The following is a 16,347-nucleotide window of genomic DNA, read 5'->3' on the forward strand; positions in this document are numbered from 1 at the left end:
TAAGCTACTATTATGATTGGGGAAAGTTTTGTATTTAATTACTAGCATGTGTTTTAGGATAAAAACGAACCACAGAATAATCTATGCATGTATTCCGTCGAGAGGAAGAAATAACCAAGGTACTAAGTGTGTTCAGTTTAATTTGTCTCATGACTGAAAAACAATTTGAGAAGGAGGATATATCCTTAAAAAAAATAAGTATTTTTAATCCATTCTTACTGCCAGATAGGTAAACATAGTATGGACAATGTTAGGTGTAGTATAAGTGTCCCATATTTAATATAGAAGGTTTTGTCCCTTCTAAAGAATGCTGGCTTGGAATTGCAATGTTTGTTTCATAAAAGCACATCTGTTGCTGCCAGTTATTTTAACCACTTAGGCTTCTCTTTCAAATCATGAATAAAGGACTTAAGAGCACAAAAATGATCAATTTATGTGTGGGGAGAAAGGAACAGGTAGAAATGCACTCCTGAGGCAAACTGTCTTTGTAAGTGTCCTTAGTCAGGCAAAGAGGGACGAAGGAGCAGAAAAATGCCATCTAAGAAAAAGCAGAAATGCGTGTAAGTGTAAATGCTGCAGGAAGGTTTGGACCTCCTGTAATGCAAACAAGTGGAGCTCAGTGGTGGCTGGGGGCTTCTCTAAGCAAGGCTGAAGGTGATACAGATTCCAGAGTATGAGCCAGCAGTGCAGAAGTCTGCGCACAGCTGTACCTCTTAGTGTGTTGTAAATAGGAGGTGGCTTGCTCTGCTTTGGGAATGTAGATGCTCTTTGGGACAGAGGCTCTTCCTGCACTGGAATATTAGTGTTTGTGCTGGGGAGGCAGCCTGTGAAGTGAATGTGTTTCTGTACTTTATGCTTTCTTGAGTAGTTGCTGGTAAATAAATAAATAAATAAATATGGGGAGTTGGTACCTCTGTAGAAAGAAGTCTGATCTTGAAGGTCTGCTCCAGCCTAAACAATTCTGTGATTCCCAAGAATCCTAAGCCCATTAAATTCTTTTAAAAGAAACTGTAAAATCAGAGTCTGTACATTTTTGGTATTGTGTGAAATTAAGAAGATACCTGGACAGTCTACGAGTAGTGACTGAATAAAATATAAAAAGCAGCTTTGGGTAAATCTTCATAACCTGCAGCCTGTAAAACCTAGCTCTGGCCTCAATGATCATAACACTCTCTTCAGACCTTTTAACCCATGAGATCTCAAGTTTGTTGCTGGTTTGAATATTCATGTTGTTTTCAAGTGGAAGACTTTTGGACACTGCAACAATGAGAGCCAGACTAAAGAATTACAATAGTTCAATCTCTGACTTGTTACAGGTGCAGTTTTAGACAAAATGCTGTGAAAGTAGAAATAAGTCTCATTTTCAGTGTGAGTTTGTAAAATGTAGAAAGGCTGTAAATGCTTGATGGCAGTATCACCATGACAATACTGTAATCTGCTGTCTCAAGAAGCAAGAAAATGAGAGAGGTAGCTCAAAAAGCTCTGTCCTTTGGGTACACCTGCCCTGCAAGCTGCAGCATAGTCTAGGCTACACCCAGTCTGGCTTCAGACTAGCTAGATGTCGTGCAGGCAGCAACTTTATGGAGGTCCATGTGTGCTAAATGTGTGTGCTTGCTCCTTGCATCTGGTGCTGCCCACGGGGCCATCAGGCTGGGCACAAATTGACCTTGCAAGGGACAACACATAGTAGGAGTCAAAGTGACACAGGACCTGGGTAGGCTTGGTTTGATGCTGTTCAGTTCCTTGCCAGTGCATGACTGATCTGTTTTCCCCTTCTGTTTTTTCTTTCTCTTGGTAGCTAAAGGAATGCATTCGAGCATTGGATCAGGAACAAGCGCATACTCCTTTCCGGCAAAGCAAGTTAACTCTGGTAAAATGAGCAGGAAGGCAAGAGGAGAGGTTTCCCTGCTGAAGACAAAAATAAGCAAAAAAATCAAATAAATAAATAAATAAATAAATAGATGGCATAGTTCAGTAACTTCTTCCTCTCTTGAGGAAGAGAGAAAATGCACAGCTTTTGTAAATTTTAATTTTAAAGATCATCACAGAATTGAACCAAACTGCCAATTTCTTCCAGCCAAAAATGGGGACTGGCATGGGAAAAAAAGAAACAAGCCAAGAGCTGAAACCAAACAAAACCTCAAACACCACCATCCAGATTCATACAGAGTTACCATCCATCTCCCCACAGTCTGAAAATAATCTTTCATCTTCTATTCAGTTACTGTCCTGGGAGCTTTCATCAATAGTTCTTTACTTCAGCTGTAACTTCTGCTTTATTTCTCAAACCATATTGGCACCCTTGCAACATCTGGAACAAGGGCTTGTTTAGAGCCTTAATTAATACTTGTATTAATTTTACCCTCTAAACAAATAAAGGCAAGAAAAACTGAGACAAGAGGACTACATTTATCAAAAAAATTAAAAAGCCACTACCTCATGTTGAATTTCTTTTGTAGATGTTGCTAATTTACAGGATGTGCAAGAGACATGAACTGCTAAGAACCCAATTTCTTTTTCCTTCAAACCCTAGGTGCTGAAAGACTCTTTCATTGGCAATTCCAAGACATGTATGATAGCCAATGTTTCACCGAGCAACCTAGCTGCAGAGCACACCCTAAACACTCTGCGATATGCTGACAGGTAGGAGGTGAAATTCAGTTCTTGCCACGGTGAAAATCACAAAGTAAAAAAGTAATGCATGATGTTTGCCATTACATTTTACTATAGTTGAATTGAAAATGTCCATTTAGGCAAGAAACAGAATTTTTTAAAAGCTAATAAAATTGTTACTTATTCCAACTCTTATATTTTGTCTTAAATTTTTTTGTGTCTTGTAAGTACTTTCTGATGGCTGCTTTCAGTGATGAAAATATCACTGTGTGCCCTGTAACTGCAGGTTTACTGACCCTAGCAATCTAAAGTTTTGATTAATTTTTGTATTTTGATTCTACTTAGAATGTGTGCAAGGCTCTCACCCTCCCTCCTGCAGAGCAGGAAGTAAATTACAAGCTGTGCAATGCTGGTCTTAAAAGGACAAGAGATGACTTGAGGGTCAGGGTGGTAGGGGTAAGGGTGATACCAGTTAATCAGCTCTTAACAGCTGTACTGCTGACTCTGATCCAGGAGCAGTTCAGCCCTGTGCACATCACCTGAGCTAAGAAGCCCCACTGCAGCTACTTTAAAAGTCCTACTTTGAGCCTTGTGGGGCTCTGTGATGTGCTGTGGAAAACACCAGCTGGTTCTGCTGCATTATAATGTGTGGAAATGCACTTGCACTGAAACTGAGGCCATTTCCACTCATTAGATCCATTATGCACTGCTCAAGGAAGAGCTTAAAAAGACTGCTATAGATTTTTACAAAAGTCCAGGCATTTTAGCAAAAGGGTTTTGATACCTGTGAAGATCACAGACAGAAAACAAACCATGATGTTGAATTCAATATTTAGTCTTAGTATGTAAAAGCATTAATTTGTTCTGAAGATGCTGTTATTTATCTGAAAGCATGACATCTTCTAAATCCAGCCTCTTTTTTACAGGGTCAAAGAGCTGAAGAAAGGGATTAGATATCCTACACCTGTCACAAAAAGGCGTCGCAAAGCTGGAAATGTATCTCCAAAGCATATCCCAGGCACTCCCTTTTTGCCTCCTGGGGAAAAGAGCTCTCCAAAGAAAGTAAAGCTAGGCCTACAGCATCCCTCAAGTGCTACAAAACCAAAGGCATATCCTGCAACGCTCCAGCCACCTGGTGTCCCTCTTACCTCTACCCCCAAGGGAACTGGGAAAGGACATGCCTACATGGGAGATACGGGCACTCCCTGCTTCCACCACACCACCCCAGTTAAGGGAGTCCTGGAAATAACAAATCCCCTGAAGAAAAATTATCTATCCCCCCTCTCTGAAAAGAGCTCCTCGGTAGAGGATTTCATTGCCGCATCAGAAACAGAAGAGAGTGGCCAGCAAGACAAGTATATACAAAACAGAACACCTGTCCAGTGCCTGAAAGTTCAGACAGTGCAACCTCTTCAGAAACAATATATTCCTAATGAAGATAATTCCTTTGGAGATGGCAATCTCCAAAGTGAACAGGAATGGGGAAATACTTTTGCTAAACAGTCTGTTGAACCGTGGACATACCTGCCTCCATATCAGAAAGAAAGGGAAGAGCACTTACGTCTTTATCACCAGCAGTTTCAGCAACCCCCTATTCTAAAGCAAAAATTGAACTATCAACCCCTTGAGAGGTTTTTAATGCAGTACAAGCCCGAGGAGATTCAAGTGAAGCAGGAGCTGAACCTTCCTCCGACTGAAGGGCAGAGCAAAGAGTGGATACAACAGGAAGATCTGGATGACAGTGATTTCAGTGAAGATTCTTTCTCACCTGTCTGTAGTCAAAAGAGTGTGAAAAGAGGAAATAACAGCAAATCCAGTCAACATTCATTTTTTCTTCATGAAAGAGAGCAAGGAACCGAAGAAGAGCAAAAAGGCCAAAAGCGGCAGGATTTATTTTTTAAATATTCAGTACCCATGGAAGATCACAGATTAGATGACAGCTGGGACTGTAGTGAGGGCAGCTCAGAAGCAGAGGAATCCTTTAAAAATGCAGGCTGCAGCAAAACTCCTGCAGACTGGAGCTATGACTTAGCTGTTGAATTCCCTCCAAGCAATACTGCAGAAAAACCTTACTGCCTGCAGGAAGATCCTGCTTGCACCTGGAGAAATGAGAAGGACTTCCTAGCTGATCACAAAGAATACAAGTCCAAACACAGACGTCTTGTTTACTCCAGCGAAGCCACCTTAACTCCAGAAAAGGATGCTTCAACCCCGTATGTATCTCCTGTATTGAAATCAGGAACTCCAGAGTGCAAAGAGTTTGAACTCCAGCATGAGGAGAAGGAAGAATCCACTTCGGCTAAAAAGGCTGGTCTTGCAGGAGGCGGTGTAAAATGGAAAGCTCGAAAAAATGGAGTCAGCCACTCTGTTTCTTCCAGTTGTTCCTCAGACTTCACCTCTGAGCTCATGGCCCCACTCCTGGTGTCGCCTCTTGATGGTGAGGACACAACTGAAACAGAGAAAGCGTCTTCCAACCAAGAGAAGCCCCACGGTGAGAAGCAGGTGCCGGACAGTGACGCCCAGAGCAGATTTGAGGACGAGGACTGGCAGTGCACCAGAGGCAGATCTATGACCGACAGCATGCTGGAGCTGGCGGAGCAGCCCAGCCACGGGGGAAGGCTCTGTGCCCTGCTGGGCTCCTCTCAAGCCACGAAAAAGAAGCTCCCACCCACCTGTGGCCGTGTGAAGCCGTGCTGCTGCCACCTGGGATCAGTTTTATCCAAGCAGGGAGTCCGGCGCAGTTTGTTTGGTCGGCATGACCCTACAGAAACATCTGCAGCTGGATCTGCCATCCCCAGGCCAGAGCCCCCCTCCCAGGAGAGCAGCCGGCTGCTGCAGCCCAAGCCAGGGCTGAGGAATGAGGACCTCACCCATCTTGAAGAGCCTGCCAAGTCATCGTTCGGCAATGAGGAGACAGGGTTGCTAAAAAACAAGTCAAAGCAGAGTATTTTTACACAAGAGACTTTTGCTGCAGATGCAGGATTTGCAACCAAAGATAATAAGCCAATAGCAAATGCAAAGTGCCCCTCACATGTGTCCAGCAGCTGTGCTCCAAGTGCTGCACCAGAGATGGGGAAATGGCAGAGGGAAGCCCTAGAAAAGGCACAGTAAGTCTTGCTCATCATGAAGTTTGTAGTGAAGCTTAGAAAATCTGGACATGTGATACATTTGCCTTTGTTTGTACTTTTATGTACTTCAAAAACCAATGTTTAATCGTTCAATTAAATAATTATAAGATGAATCATAATTTATAGTAATTATCTTAAAAATATATTGTTGCTTTTATTTAGTGATATTTTAAAATCTCACAGGAAGCCAATTATTATGTTAGAGCTTCTAGGATAAAGCTAGAGGAATAAATATTATAATAGAAACTGCAGTTCTCAGTAATTAATTAGCTTACTATAAGCTGTAAAGTACCTAAAATATATCAAAACCTTCCACCAATAATCAGGTTATAGCTGTTTCATCAATGAAAAGAAAAGCTGCTAGAGCAGCTGAGCAGTCACTGAAGATGTAGATATAAAGCTTCTGAGTACTCTGAGCTGCCACTGTCAGCTCCCAGGGACTGGACTGCATTTACTTGACTGAGAATACAGTGTTGGTCAGTGAAACTTGCTCAGAGGAATCACTGCCTTCCTGCTCAGCCTGTTTTTCTCACTGGAATTACTTACAGACTCATGGCCATAAACCATTTCACCTATTAATTAGATGATTGTTGTGCTTCTTGATTCTCCTACAGTGAAAAGCAGTTGTGTGCTGCCTGTGCTAAGGAATGGCTGTAGTCACTCCTCTGTGAGCAGCCCTCCGTCACCCAGCTCATCCTGAAGCCCACACCAGTGCAGTCCTCTGCACTTCAGAGGAGCACTGGAGCACTGGTGTGCCCTTCCTGAGTGCCAGGGACATAGGACAGCAAGGCTTCCTCTGGTGTACTCCTCTTTCTTAAAGGTTTATTGAGGCCAGCTGTGATTACCAGGAGTGATTACACTACAAGCTGTGTAACCAGTGTGTGTTTTTTGTTAATCAGAAAGACTCTAATTCGTGCTCATCAGCAGCAGCTGGATGAACTGGCACACCTGTGCTTCAAAGAGGAGTGCTTGATAAACCAGATGTCAGCAATGGTAAGTGTTTCAGATTATGGTTTTGGTACCCGTTGAACCTGCATAAATTAATCTTAGAGATTATTAACTTGAATTAGTGGTGTGATGTTCCTTGTCAGTTCAAGCCCCTCTCCAAAGCCTGTCTTAGTCCTGGGAGAGGCCTTTCATTTTCAGTGCCTGTTGTGCCTAGCAGTCTCCCCTCTGACAGGCCCTTTGGGAGCAGGAGATGCTTAGGCCAGTCCTGAAGCCCTTGTCTCTGATAAGAAAGCCTTCCCTTATCTTGCATCACAGGGCAGACTGTACCAGACCGGCCATCTGTTCCTGTGATGTTTCAGTTCTTGCAGGCTGGGACAAATAAACCAATCCCACAGAACAGATTACACCCCTAGGGCAGGACACTGATGGGATTTGGCTCTTCCCTCTGGGAGCCTCTTTGCCTATCACACTGCAGGTGTGCCAACAACCCGGGTCTAGTTCTGACCACTGTGGCTTGTACCTCACACGCTCTTGGCTTTGCTTACTCAAGTGTTTCTTGGCTTGTCTTTGCCTCAGATGACAGTGGTACCCTAGACCTAAAAACTGGCACCTGCATGGCCCCACTGCTAGCTGGGCAATCCCGGGTCTCTGTTTCTCCTGTGTCCCAACAGATGCCTGTCACACCTATGTGAAAATCCAGACTATGGACAATTTCCAGTGAGAACTGCCTTCCCCAGTTCCCTCACCATCTCAGTAAAGCCATGCTCCATTGCGTTACCAAACCATTTTAATTCCTGTCACAGTTCAGATCTGAAGTATGGGAACTCTTCCCTCAGGGGCTTTGGAGTGAGGCCACCACGTGGCTTATTCACTGTGATTTCCAGCTGCATATGCTGTTTTACAGATAACATGCAGTTCACAAAGCAGCACAGGAGACATAAAAACTGTATTATTTTTGTGGCAGACAATGCAGTGAAACAAAGCTATCTTTCATCTTCCTAATTTTTTTTAATCTTCTGAGATTGTTCTTCTTAAGTCTGTTAGTCACTGGACACCAGCTCTCCCCCCCACATTTATTTGCCCCTTGCAGCAAGCAGTTAGTTTCTGGCTAGCAGAATTTTTGCCAGGCCTCCCAGCAGTGTGTGAATAATATACCCTGTAGTTTTATTTCACAGCATGACCTTTTTTGGGTAATGAAATATGCTTGGGCTTCATGCATCAGCCTCTAACCTTCCATTTGCAGATAGTTTCAACTTCTCCAGCCATGAAACTTTGGCTGCAAGAGAAACTCCTGCCAAGATCAGACACACACTGAACAAAGTAATATTTAAAGTGCTTAAGAAAAATATGCCACAGCAGCTGGGCTAGTCTTCATCACGGTCCTGATTTCCCTGCAGGACAGAGAGGCAGTGCAGGAGATACAGCTGGAGTACTCCCAAATAAGCTTTTGCATGATTGATTTTCATACATAGCAGCTGAATTTCCCAGCCTTGGGGATGCTGACACGTCCCAGCTTCTCAGGCACAGACCTGTGAACAAGGGCATCAAACTACTCTCAGCTGGAGAGCAGAGCATGTCCAAGTGCTCCCTTACTAATACAAGCCCTACTTAAAAAACTCTAGGATTAAAACTCCAGTTATAATCACAGTTCCATACTGGTTTTTATCCATGTGGCTATGAAAAGTAGAGTTCCCTGGGCTGAGGCTGGATACAGTGCTAGTATTGCTCATGGCAGACGTGCAGCCATGGCCCCATGACCAGATGGGAAATAAATCCCTTTCATGTCTCAAGATTGGGCTATAGTGGCCTAACTCATCATTTATTTTCATAATTGACAAATCCAACATGAGAGGTGTCAGGAACAGAGTTCAGTACATGGTAAAACCGGATGACCAGTCCCAGTGCCAAACCTTTGAAAAGCTAACCAGAGTAGAAGAGTGACAGCAGCTGCTTTATTTTTATTTTTAAGCCACTACATGAGCTGTAATTTCGCCAACAGATAAAACTACCAGAGTCAGTGAACCTTGGTATTTAGAGGCACTGACCTTTGTCTGTGAGGGCTGTTACTTAATAAGGAAATGCTGATTTAATCTACTAGTCTGCAGAATGCTTTTACTGCAGTGTGAAAAATATGCTGATTTTTTCAACCTGCTGATACTGTTCCCTACTGCTTCCTTGTGCCTTCCTTGCCAGGATTTTCAGAATTTCACGGCCACGCTGGATGAAATCTTGGTGCTGAAGTCAAAGTGTGTCCAAACAATGCGAGCCCAGCTTCAGCTCTGTTCAGCCTCCCCTGGCGCTGACAAATCACTGCAAACACGTCCACCAGTTTAGACCTTCTTTGCTTGCACTGAAGCAGCTACAGGAAACCCCAGCCAGCACTTTGCTGCACTTGGTGCTGCAGAGTGTGGGTGGTAGGGGATAGTTTTTAGTTTGATGTTTGTGACTAGTGTGTGTTTTATGTAAGGATGGAGATAATTCTGAGTAAATGAGAGATGACTAAATGGCACCAAAAGCTTTGTATTTCATTAATACCAGTAAGCCACATTCTGAACAGTAACAATTCAGCAGCCTTTAAATATTTCACCAAGTAGCAGTCAAGTCGTCTCACATGTTAAACGCAATCCTGTGTTACCAAGCAAGGGAGATAACTTTGAAGCCAGATACAGGTCAGAACAGAAATGCTCAATAGCTACCCAGAAAAGTCTTTGCAAACAAAAGCCAGGAAAGAGAGGAGTTGTTACACTAAGGTGTCTGGACCTTAAGTATTTGGAAGTCAAGGCAGGGTGTGAAATGCTGTCAGTTTCAGAAGAAGGAAACCTATTGTTGAATTAAAGCTTGGGATGAACCCTCCAGAGCTCCTGAAAGAAGTTTTGGGTAAGGAGTGGTTTAGCAAGGACTTCTTACCAAAGGTTCCATCTGGCACGTTAATAAGCACATGGGTTTCATGCTGCTGCCCAGTGGAAGATGCCAGCAGCTGTTCCTGCAGCACACCACATCTAATGCCTGCACTGAGCAGAGTTGAACAGATTTCTCACATGAAAAAGGGGCCTGCTTGGAGGCACTTGCCTTCCAGAAGCTGCTGACAGCACTGTTATGTGAAACTGGTATTTGAATCAAGGGCTACAGAGCCATCAGCTGAAGCTCTGCAGAAGCCCTGGTGCTGCATGCATTGCATCTGAACCACAAAGCCAGCCCACTTGCTTTGAAGGCACAAGTGACCTTGAGCCATGCTTGCTGACAACATGCTGTGTGTGTGCTCCCACTCCAAAATTAGGGCTGTCGCAGCACATTCATCCATCTCTGTGTCTCCTCAGTAATGCCTGTGGTAGCTCATTCGAAGCCTGTTCAGTAGCCAGAAATGCCAAGGGGAATGGAACACTGCTGTTTGACCAGCTGTGGGTTTTGCTGCCTGCCTGCACAGCCTCCCTGAGGAGCCCAGGTTGGGCTGAGCAGCAGGACTGTAATTGCAGTGACACTTTGGGATGAATACTTGGTGCAAACACTCCCAGGAATGTCACCCAGCATAGGCCTGGGGAACAAAAGCAAATCCCACCTCATTCCCCTGACTATTGAGTTGTTTTTAGCACTGGTTAATCTCCATCTTGCAGCTGAGACTGGATTTCTCTGTGGAGCAGAGAGCAGTTTCTCTGGGGTCTGAGGTTATGGCTCTCAAAATGGTTCCTGTGTCCTGGTCACAGGCCAGCAGCAAGTCACCTGAACCTGGGTTGGAAGCCTCCCTCACTCACCCAGGGAGATGAGGCATCCCAGAAGCAAGACTCTTGGTATTTCTGCGTGGCACAGAGCAGTGGTGCCCAACAGCCACCAGAGTTGTAAAGCAGCGAGAGATCAGCACTCTGCTAAAACCACAGGGAGGAGCAAGTGTTTAAAACCACCAATTCCCTCCACTTTCTGGGGTCAGGGAGAGCTTTCCTGTGAGCAAGGTGAGGGGAATACAAGGCAGTTTGGTAGTCCTCCTGATAGCATAAATTACATGTGGGCACTTAGTTTCCCCAGCACATTCTCAGCGAGCATGCAGCAAAAACTGCAGTCAGGGAGCAGCTGAGGATTTTGGCCAGTCAATTTGAAACCAAAGAAAAGGTCAGACTGTAGGATGTGAGCACAGGTCACAGGCAAATGTGATGCCCAGTCAGAAACAGTGCAAAGGAGGAAAATTTTCCCTCCACATACTCTGACATTTGGGAAATGAGTGTTGGCTGATCACTCTTTCAAGTTTTTAAAAAGCAGCTGAGCAAAGTATGTTCACAGGCATTTTGAGTGTCTTACAGCAACACACAAAAATCATTTGCACAACCCACAGTGCCATGTCCTAATCTTGGAATCTGCAGGCACAGTTGTGACAAGACAGATGAGTGACCAAAAATTTCTGTGAGCAGAGGAGATATGAGTTAAGTCAGCTGCCAGATTGGAGCCACCTGTGAATCCCATCTGATCTACTGTGAAAAAAGTCTGGCAGATCTGAGCCCCAGCAGCAATTCCCAGAGCAGGAACTATCTGCTCCCTTGAGGAACAGCCAGGGACACTGAGAAACAACAAATAATCAAAACAACAACCACACACAATTTTCCAATGTCTGATACAATCTTTTTTTTTAAATGGGTTATCCAGCCAATCCACGACTATACCTTTTTAAATATTTTATTATGTCTGTTCTCCAAATTTTATTTTCTCTACTGAAGGTGAGAGTTGACCAAAATAAAGAAATAAAGCATCTGGCTGTGAAAAGCAGCCCATCCTTGGCAATAACATGGATATGCTTGTAGTGCTACACGCTCCAGATACCAACAATGGGTTCCTCATACGCAACAGAAACTATCCAGCTGTTGTCAGAAATGGTAACATTTTTCTCTCTCCTTTGAGGTTTATTACCTAGTTGCTGCTTTAATTCTTGTGTGAAAATGTGCTAAATGAACATGTTAAGTGTCATCCCCTTCCTACTGTTTGATATTTCACTGACAACTGCTGCAAAAGGTTTTCACTTCAACTTGAACATGCATTAAAGTGTCATTAAAGCAATCTAAGAGATTTAGAGAGCTTGGCCTCATACCATCAAATAAATACAGAACTAAAATGGATTCACTTTTGCATTCAGATGCAACAATGACTATTAATGCTTATTAGCAAAGGCTTGATACTTTATTTCAATAGCTGACAGAATTTAATAAAATTCCGTTTGCTACAGAACTCTGGTGAAAATCATTTTAGTAAACATAATCAAAATGTCCATTTGATTGACTACAAAAGATTAAGTGGGGCTGGAAATCTATACGAGCTCCCCTTTTCACAGGGCTTGTTAGTGTGGAGAGTTTGAGGAGCCCTGACACACAGCTGGACTGACACTTCCTGGCCTGGAGAGCAGCCACAGAATGCTGTTGACACAGGCTCTGTGCTCCAACAGATCCACAGCAGGAGCCACAAGGCCGGCAGCAAAAGCCCTGGGGCACTGGGCAGCCCAACTGCAGGATCAGGAGCCCTCGGCTGCCATGGGGGTGAAGGGTGGCTCTGCAGTACCAGGGCCATTTCCAGGCTGCTGCTGTCCAGAACCAGCAGCAGACAGCTCAAAGATGCTCTTGTTGAAAGCACAACCACGAGTTTAGGCACTGTCTACACTTCTCACCAGCCTTCCCACCCAGGCACACAGACCTCAGACAGAACCTCTGACAAAGGCACAGCAGGGACATAAATCAATGCGACCTCACAGCCTAAGGAAAAGCTCAGAAGTTGTGAGAGTGACCAGGGATGCAGCCAATCTCACCAGCCAGCAGCAGGGCAGAGCCCAGCCTCACTCCCACCAGGACCTCCCCCAAGCCCCAATGAACTGTGCCTGGACAGTACCAGATTAACAAGTGCTGCACAGCACCCTGAACATTGAACTCTGGTCACATGGGGTCTCTTGTTACACATTCATTCAGCGGTTCCTCTTGTCTAAGCCACCCCCTAATCCACTCACTTTGTGCTATTTTCTTCTCTGAGATGCCAACATACCAATACCCTTCATGCCTTCAGCCACCCAAGGATTTAAATCCAGAAACATCACTGCCAAAGCAAGAGTAGCGTCCCCAGGGTAGATTTGGGTGGGCATGCCTCTCTGAAATAAGACCTTGCATCTTCACAGCTGCCACAGCTGCCATCTTCACCTCCCCAAGAGTTCCAAAAGCAGAGCAATTGTTCTGTGGGGTTAAGAGCCAGACCTTTAGAGGAACTGTGGGAAAAAAAAAACCCGCACACTAATACAATCAGAGATTACTTTATTCAGAGGTTTGGTCTAAATAGTTGTTTCTTTGCTGGCAAAGACTTCTTGCCCCTTCTGGAATGTCTGGTACCAGACGGGGACTCACCGGGGTAGCAATTCTGAGAAAACCAGAACAAGCAACATAACCGAATGCTCTCAGCAGTGATGGCAAAGCAGTTTGAATTTTGTTTTCAACGTTTTCCAATTAATCAGGAACCCCATTTCCTCACTTCACTGTTGCATTTCTCACCTGGGAAGGAAGAAAAGCTGGGCATTACCTGCACTCACAGAGGCAGCAGCTGCTGTCCTACCAGCTGCTGAATGTCCTTAGACAATCTTTATTTCAGCTCCACCACTAGAAAATGGTGAAGGTCAACACTATGGGGTATGTGCAAGGCAACCTGCCCTGCTCCTCCTCATCATCCCTCTCCACATCTAGATACTTGCGAGCAGATCCCTCTCTTGCATCATTTTAAGTAAACATTTAATTCACACAGTTGGGCACCCCACAGAGAATTCCATGAGTGCACACTGGGCCCAAATTAGATGTTTGGTCATAGAGAGCTAACAACATAACGGAGATAAATGTCATCTCCTTTGGCATCCTGATGAGCTGAAACCTCCTACTGAAAACCTACACTGGTGCAATGAGATGAGACATTTTGCCTTCCAGCAGTCTGACGCTCCAGTTCCAGGCTCTAACGTGAGTCTGGATCCCTAGGCTAGGGTTCTGCCACAAAACAAAAATAAGCCACAAAGAAGCAAAGCACCTTCTACCACTGCAGCTGCAGCCCAGAGACCTCTGGTTGTTCTCCCCAACAGTGTTCACACATGCCCACAGGAGCTGGCAGCACCTGGGCAGGCAGGATCCAGCAAGGTCCCCGTCTGCTGAAGTCAAAGAGCATGAGAGATGGGAACCATGACACTGGGAGTTATATTTCAGGGTTTTATTAGTTGTTCTTCTGCAGAATCAAAATATTTAGCAAATTAGAGATTCCTCAAGACTGCTGATATTTCATGTATTTAGAACTTGATCAATGTACAATGTAATGCTTTGAACTATCAAAAACAACCCCAAACCTGATTTGTAGTACTAGATATTATTATGTAATTCTATAGCAGTGTGAAAAATGGAACTAATGCAGTGAGTATATTTGTTTTTAAGAAAGTGCTTGAAAGAAATCTCCTGCATCACACTGTGTATTATTTAAAACAAAAAGATTAGCTGACTTTCTAGCAGGGCATTGTCTTAATTAACCTACAAGCCTGGGGGATTGAAAATACTGAGCCCCAACTCTCTGCCTTCAGGTTCAAGAACCAACGCAAGTTGCAGGTCCGGGTCGAGTTCACAGCTTACCTGCTTCAAGGGAACCTACCACTCAGCACTGGACACTCATGTCTGGCAAAAGTGTTGGATGCATGGGAAAAAAACAAAAACCAAGTGGACAAAAACACCCAAGGTTCTCTCTTTATGCACAGTGACAGTTTCTGAACCAGTGTTTTACTAAGTTACAGACTAACTTTCAACCAAAAAATAAAATTCCATTGCACTAAAGGTCAAACTTAACCAAGTACTCTGGACTGTGACACAGTCAAGTAATTCAGTACAAGCAGACAAGACACCGTGAAAGCAGCTTCAAAGAACCAAAGCATCCTAGTTTCAGAGCCAACTTAATATTCTTCTGTCCAACTCCAGTGCAACAATGAGGGGGGAACCACTCCATCTCTACCTATGTACAATTCCAGTCGAGGCTGGGCAGTCTCAACTTTCCGTGGCCAAGCTGGAAAAAGGAAACTTAGGAAAGGACACTTTAAAATTTAATTTAAGAATGAAAGTTGGCCCTCAGTGGAAAGAGAAATGCTGGAGTGATGCACGCAGGCAGGCTTGCTCAGTCACTCTCCCTTGTATGCAAAAAGCTGGACTCCTTCCGCTGAGAGCAAGTCACACTGGATGTGAAGGTGGCAGGGCTGGTCCTGCTCCGTTGCACGCCAAGAATCCAGGAATGTGTCTTCAGCTGGCTCCTGCACGGGCCATTAGATCTTCCAAAGCATTGTGTTGGTCGTTGTTGTGTAATAATAAGACCTCCTTAATGTCTTTGAGTTCAAAGCCCATTTCTTTAAATTGACTCATTAATTGGAGAAGTTCTGTGATCTGAAAGACAGACAGCCTGTTATTTGCAAGAGAAAAGCAGACGGCTCAGTCCTTGGTGGAGGTTTAGCACAGAGCCTGTCTTCAGCAGCATGATTGTGGATTCCTCTTCCCCAAGCACAGCCCATTCCAGCTCTGTTGGGTGAAAGTCTGCTCACACCAGAGCTCTGGGCACAGCAGCCCACAGGGACCTTTGGTCCCCTATTTGCCATCCTTCACTTCCAAAACCCTCTTCAACCAGGGCACCAAAGCTCAGTCTGCCAGGGTGTGTCTCTCTTAGAAGTTAATTTATCAACCTGGCCCAACTTGGGATCCCAAAAATGCTGCTTAATTGCACCCAGCTGCCCCATCCAGCAGCTCCTGCTGCAGCTGATATTTTTTAAAGTTACCTGGACTTTGGGAACAGCGCAGCAGCCCTTGCTATCAACTGGCTTCTCAGATCTAGGGCGGACTTGGGGGATTAGCACAAACCCCACTGAGTACATACAATATTTCCAACATCAACTGTGAATTCTCCCTGAGCTTTGAAAAATAAAATGGCAAGTAGTGAGTCAGCTGATCACTTTTATGAGTCCTCTGCCATTTACAGCGCATCTGCTCCCCTACAGCGGAAGGGAAAATCCCAAACAAGCAAGCAGGTTGAAATGGGCAATCAGGAGATTAGAAAGACAGGAAGGCATATATCTATGTTTGAGGGGGTTGGGCTGCACCTCTAAACACTTCATGTAATAACTTGTCACACAATAGGCCAGCAGACTTTTAAAAGATCCTCCTGTCCTGTGCCCTTCCTACTTGCTCCTGCTGTACCTTTGGTGCTGGTAAAGCAGTTGGACATAAACCAGACCCCAACAAATGAATTTTCTAGCTTCTTGCAGAGCAAGCCCTAACCCAATTTGCTGAGCAGCTGGGCAGATGCACTTGCACAAGGGTGAAAATTCATGGCCAGGGTAAGGTGGCAAGGTTTGAAAGACAATTTGCTCTTGCTGAAGTTAACTGTGTATCTGTACCAAGCACCTGGCCCACAAGGTAACTCTGGGTATTCAAAACAATATGACCACAATAAGCAGGGTCTTAAAAAAATCCTGTGCCCATAAAAATGGATGCAAATGAGACTAATAGAATGGCACAGACAAATTCTAAAGCTTTAACGATTTTTAGCTTTATCAACACAAAGATGCCCTTTGGCAGTCAGTTTCGGAAACAAGGCAGCATTACCATGAAAGCCAGAATTACATCAGCTAGAGGAATTGCTGCTG

General features: G+C 44.4%; 3 protein-coding genes across 9 annotated transcripts in view; 2 read left to right on the forward strand and 1 right to left on the reverse strand.

Moving 5' to 3' along the window:
* The window catches only part of KIF24 (kinesin family member 24), a 31,578-nt gene extending 17,585 nt beyond the window's left edge, over positions 1-13,993 (forward strand). For all 3 annotated transcript variants that reach the window (XM_050987415.1, XM_009095411.4, XM_030237410.2), the window contains 5 exons: positions 1,799-1,870; positions 2,534-2,643; positions 3,540-5,720; positions 6,641-6,734; positions 8,883-13,993. In XM_050987415.1, the coding sequence (XP_050843372.1) occupies positions 1,799-1,870; positions 2,534-2,643; positions 3,540-5,720; positions 6,641-6,734; positions 8,883-9,023 (2,598 nt within the window). In that variant the 3' untranslated portion in view covers positions 9,024-13,993. The remainder of the gene's footprint in view (positions 1-1,798; positions 1,871-2,533; positions 2,644-3,539; positions 5,721-6,640; positions 6,735-8,882) is intronic.
* The window catches only part of UBAP2 (ubiquitin associated protein 2), a 418,367-nt gene that overhangs the window by 219,984 nt on the left and 182,036 nt on the right, over positions 1-16,347 (forward strand). The gene's annotated exons all lie outside the window — the stretch shown is intronic.
* The window catches only part of UBAP1 (ubiquitin associated protein 1), a 33,381-nt gene continuing 30,908 nt past the window's right edge, over positions 13,875-16,347 (reverse strand). For all 5 annotated transcript variants that reach the window (XM_030236848.2, XM_050987437.1, XM_050987435.1 and 2 more), the window contains exon 8: positions 13,875-15,094. In XM_030236848.2, the coding sequence (XP_030092708.2) occupies positions 14,954-15,094 (141 nt within the window). In that variant the 3' untranslated portion in view covers positions 13,875-14,953. The remainder of the gene's footprint in view (positions 15,095-16,347) is intronic.

This window comes from Serinus canaria, chromosome Z, assembly GCF_022539315.1.
Source record: "Serinus canaria isolate serCan28SL12 chromosome Z, serCan2020, whole genome shotgun sequence".
In the NCBI taxonomy this organism is placed as follows: Eukaryota; Metazoa; Chordata; class Aves; order Passeriformes; family Fringillidae; genus Serinus; species Serinus canaria.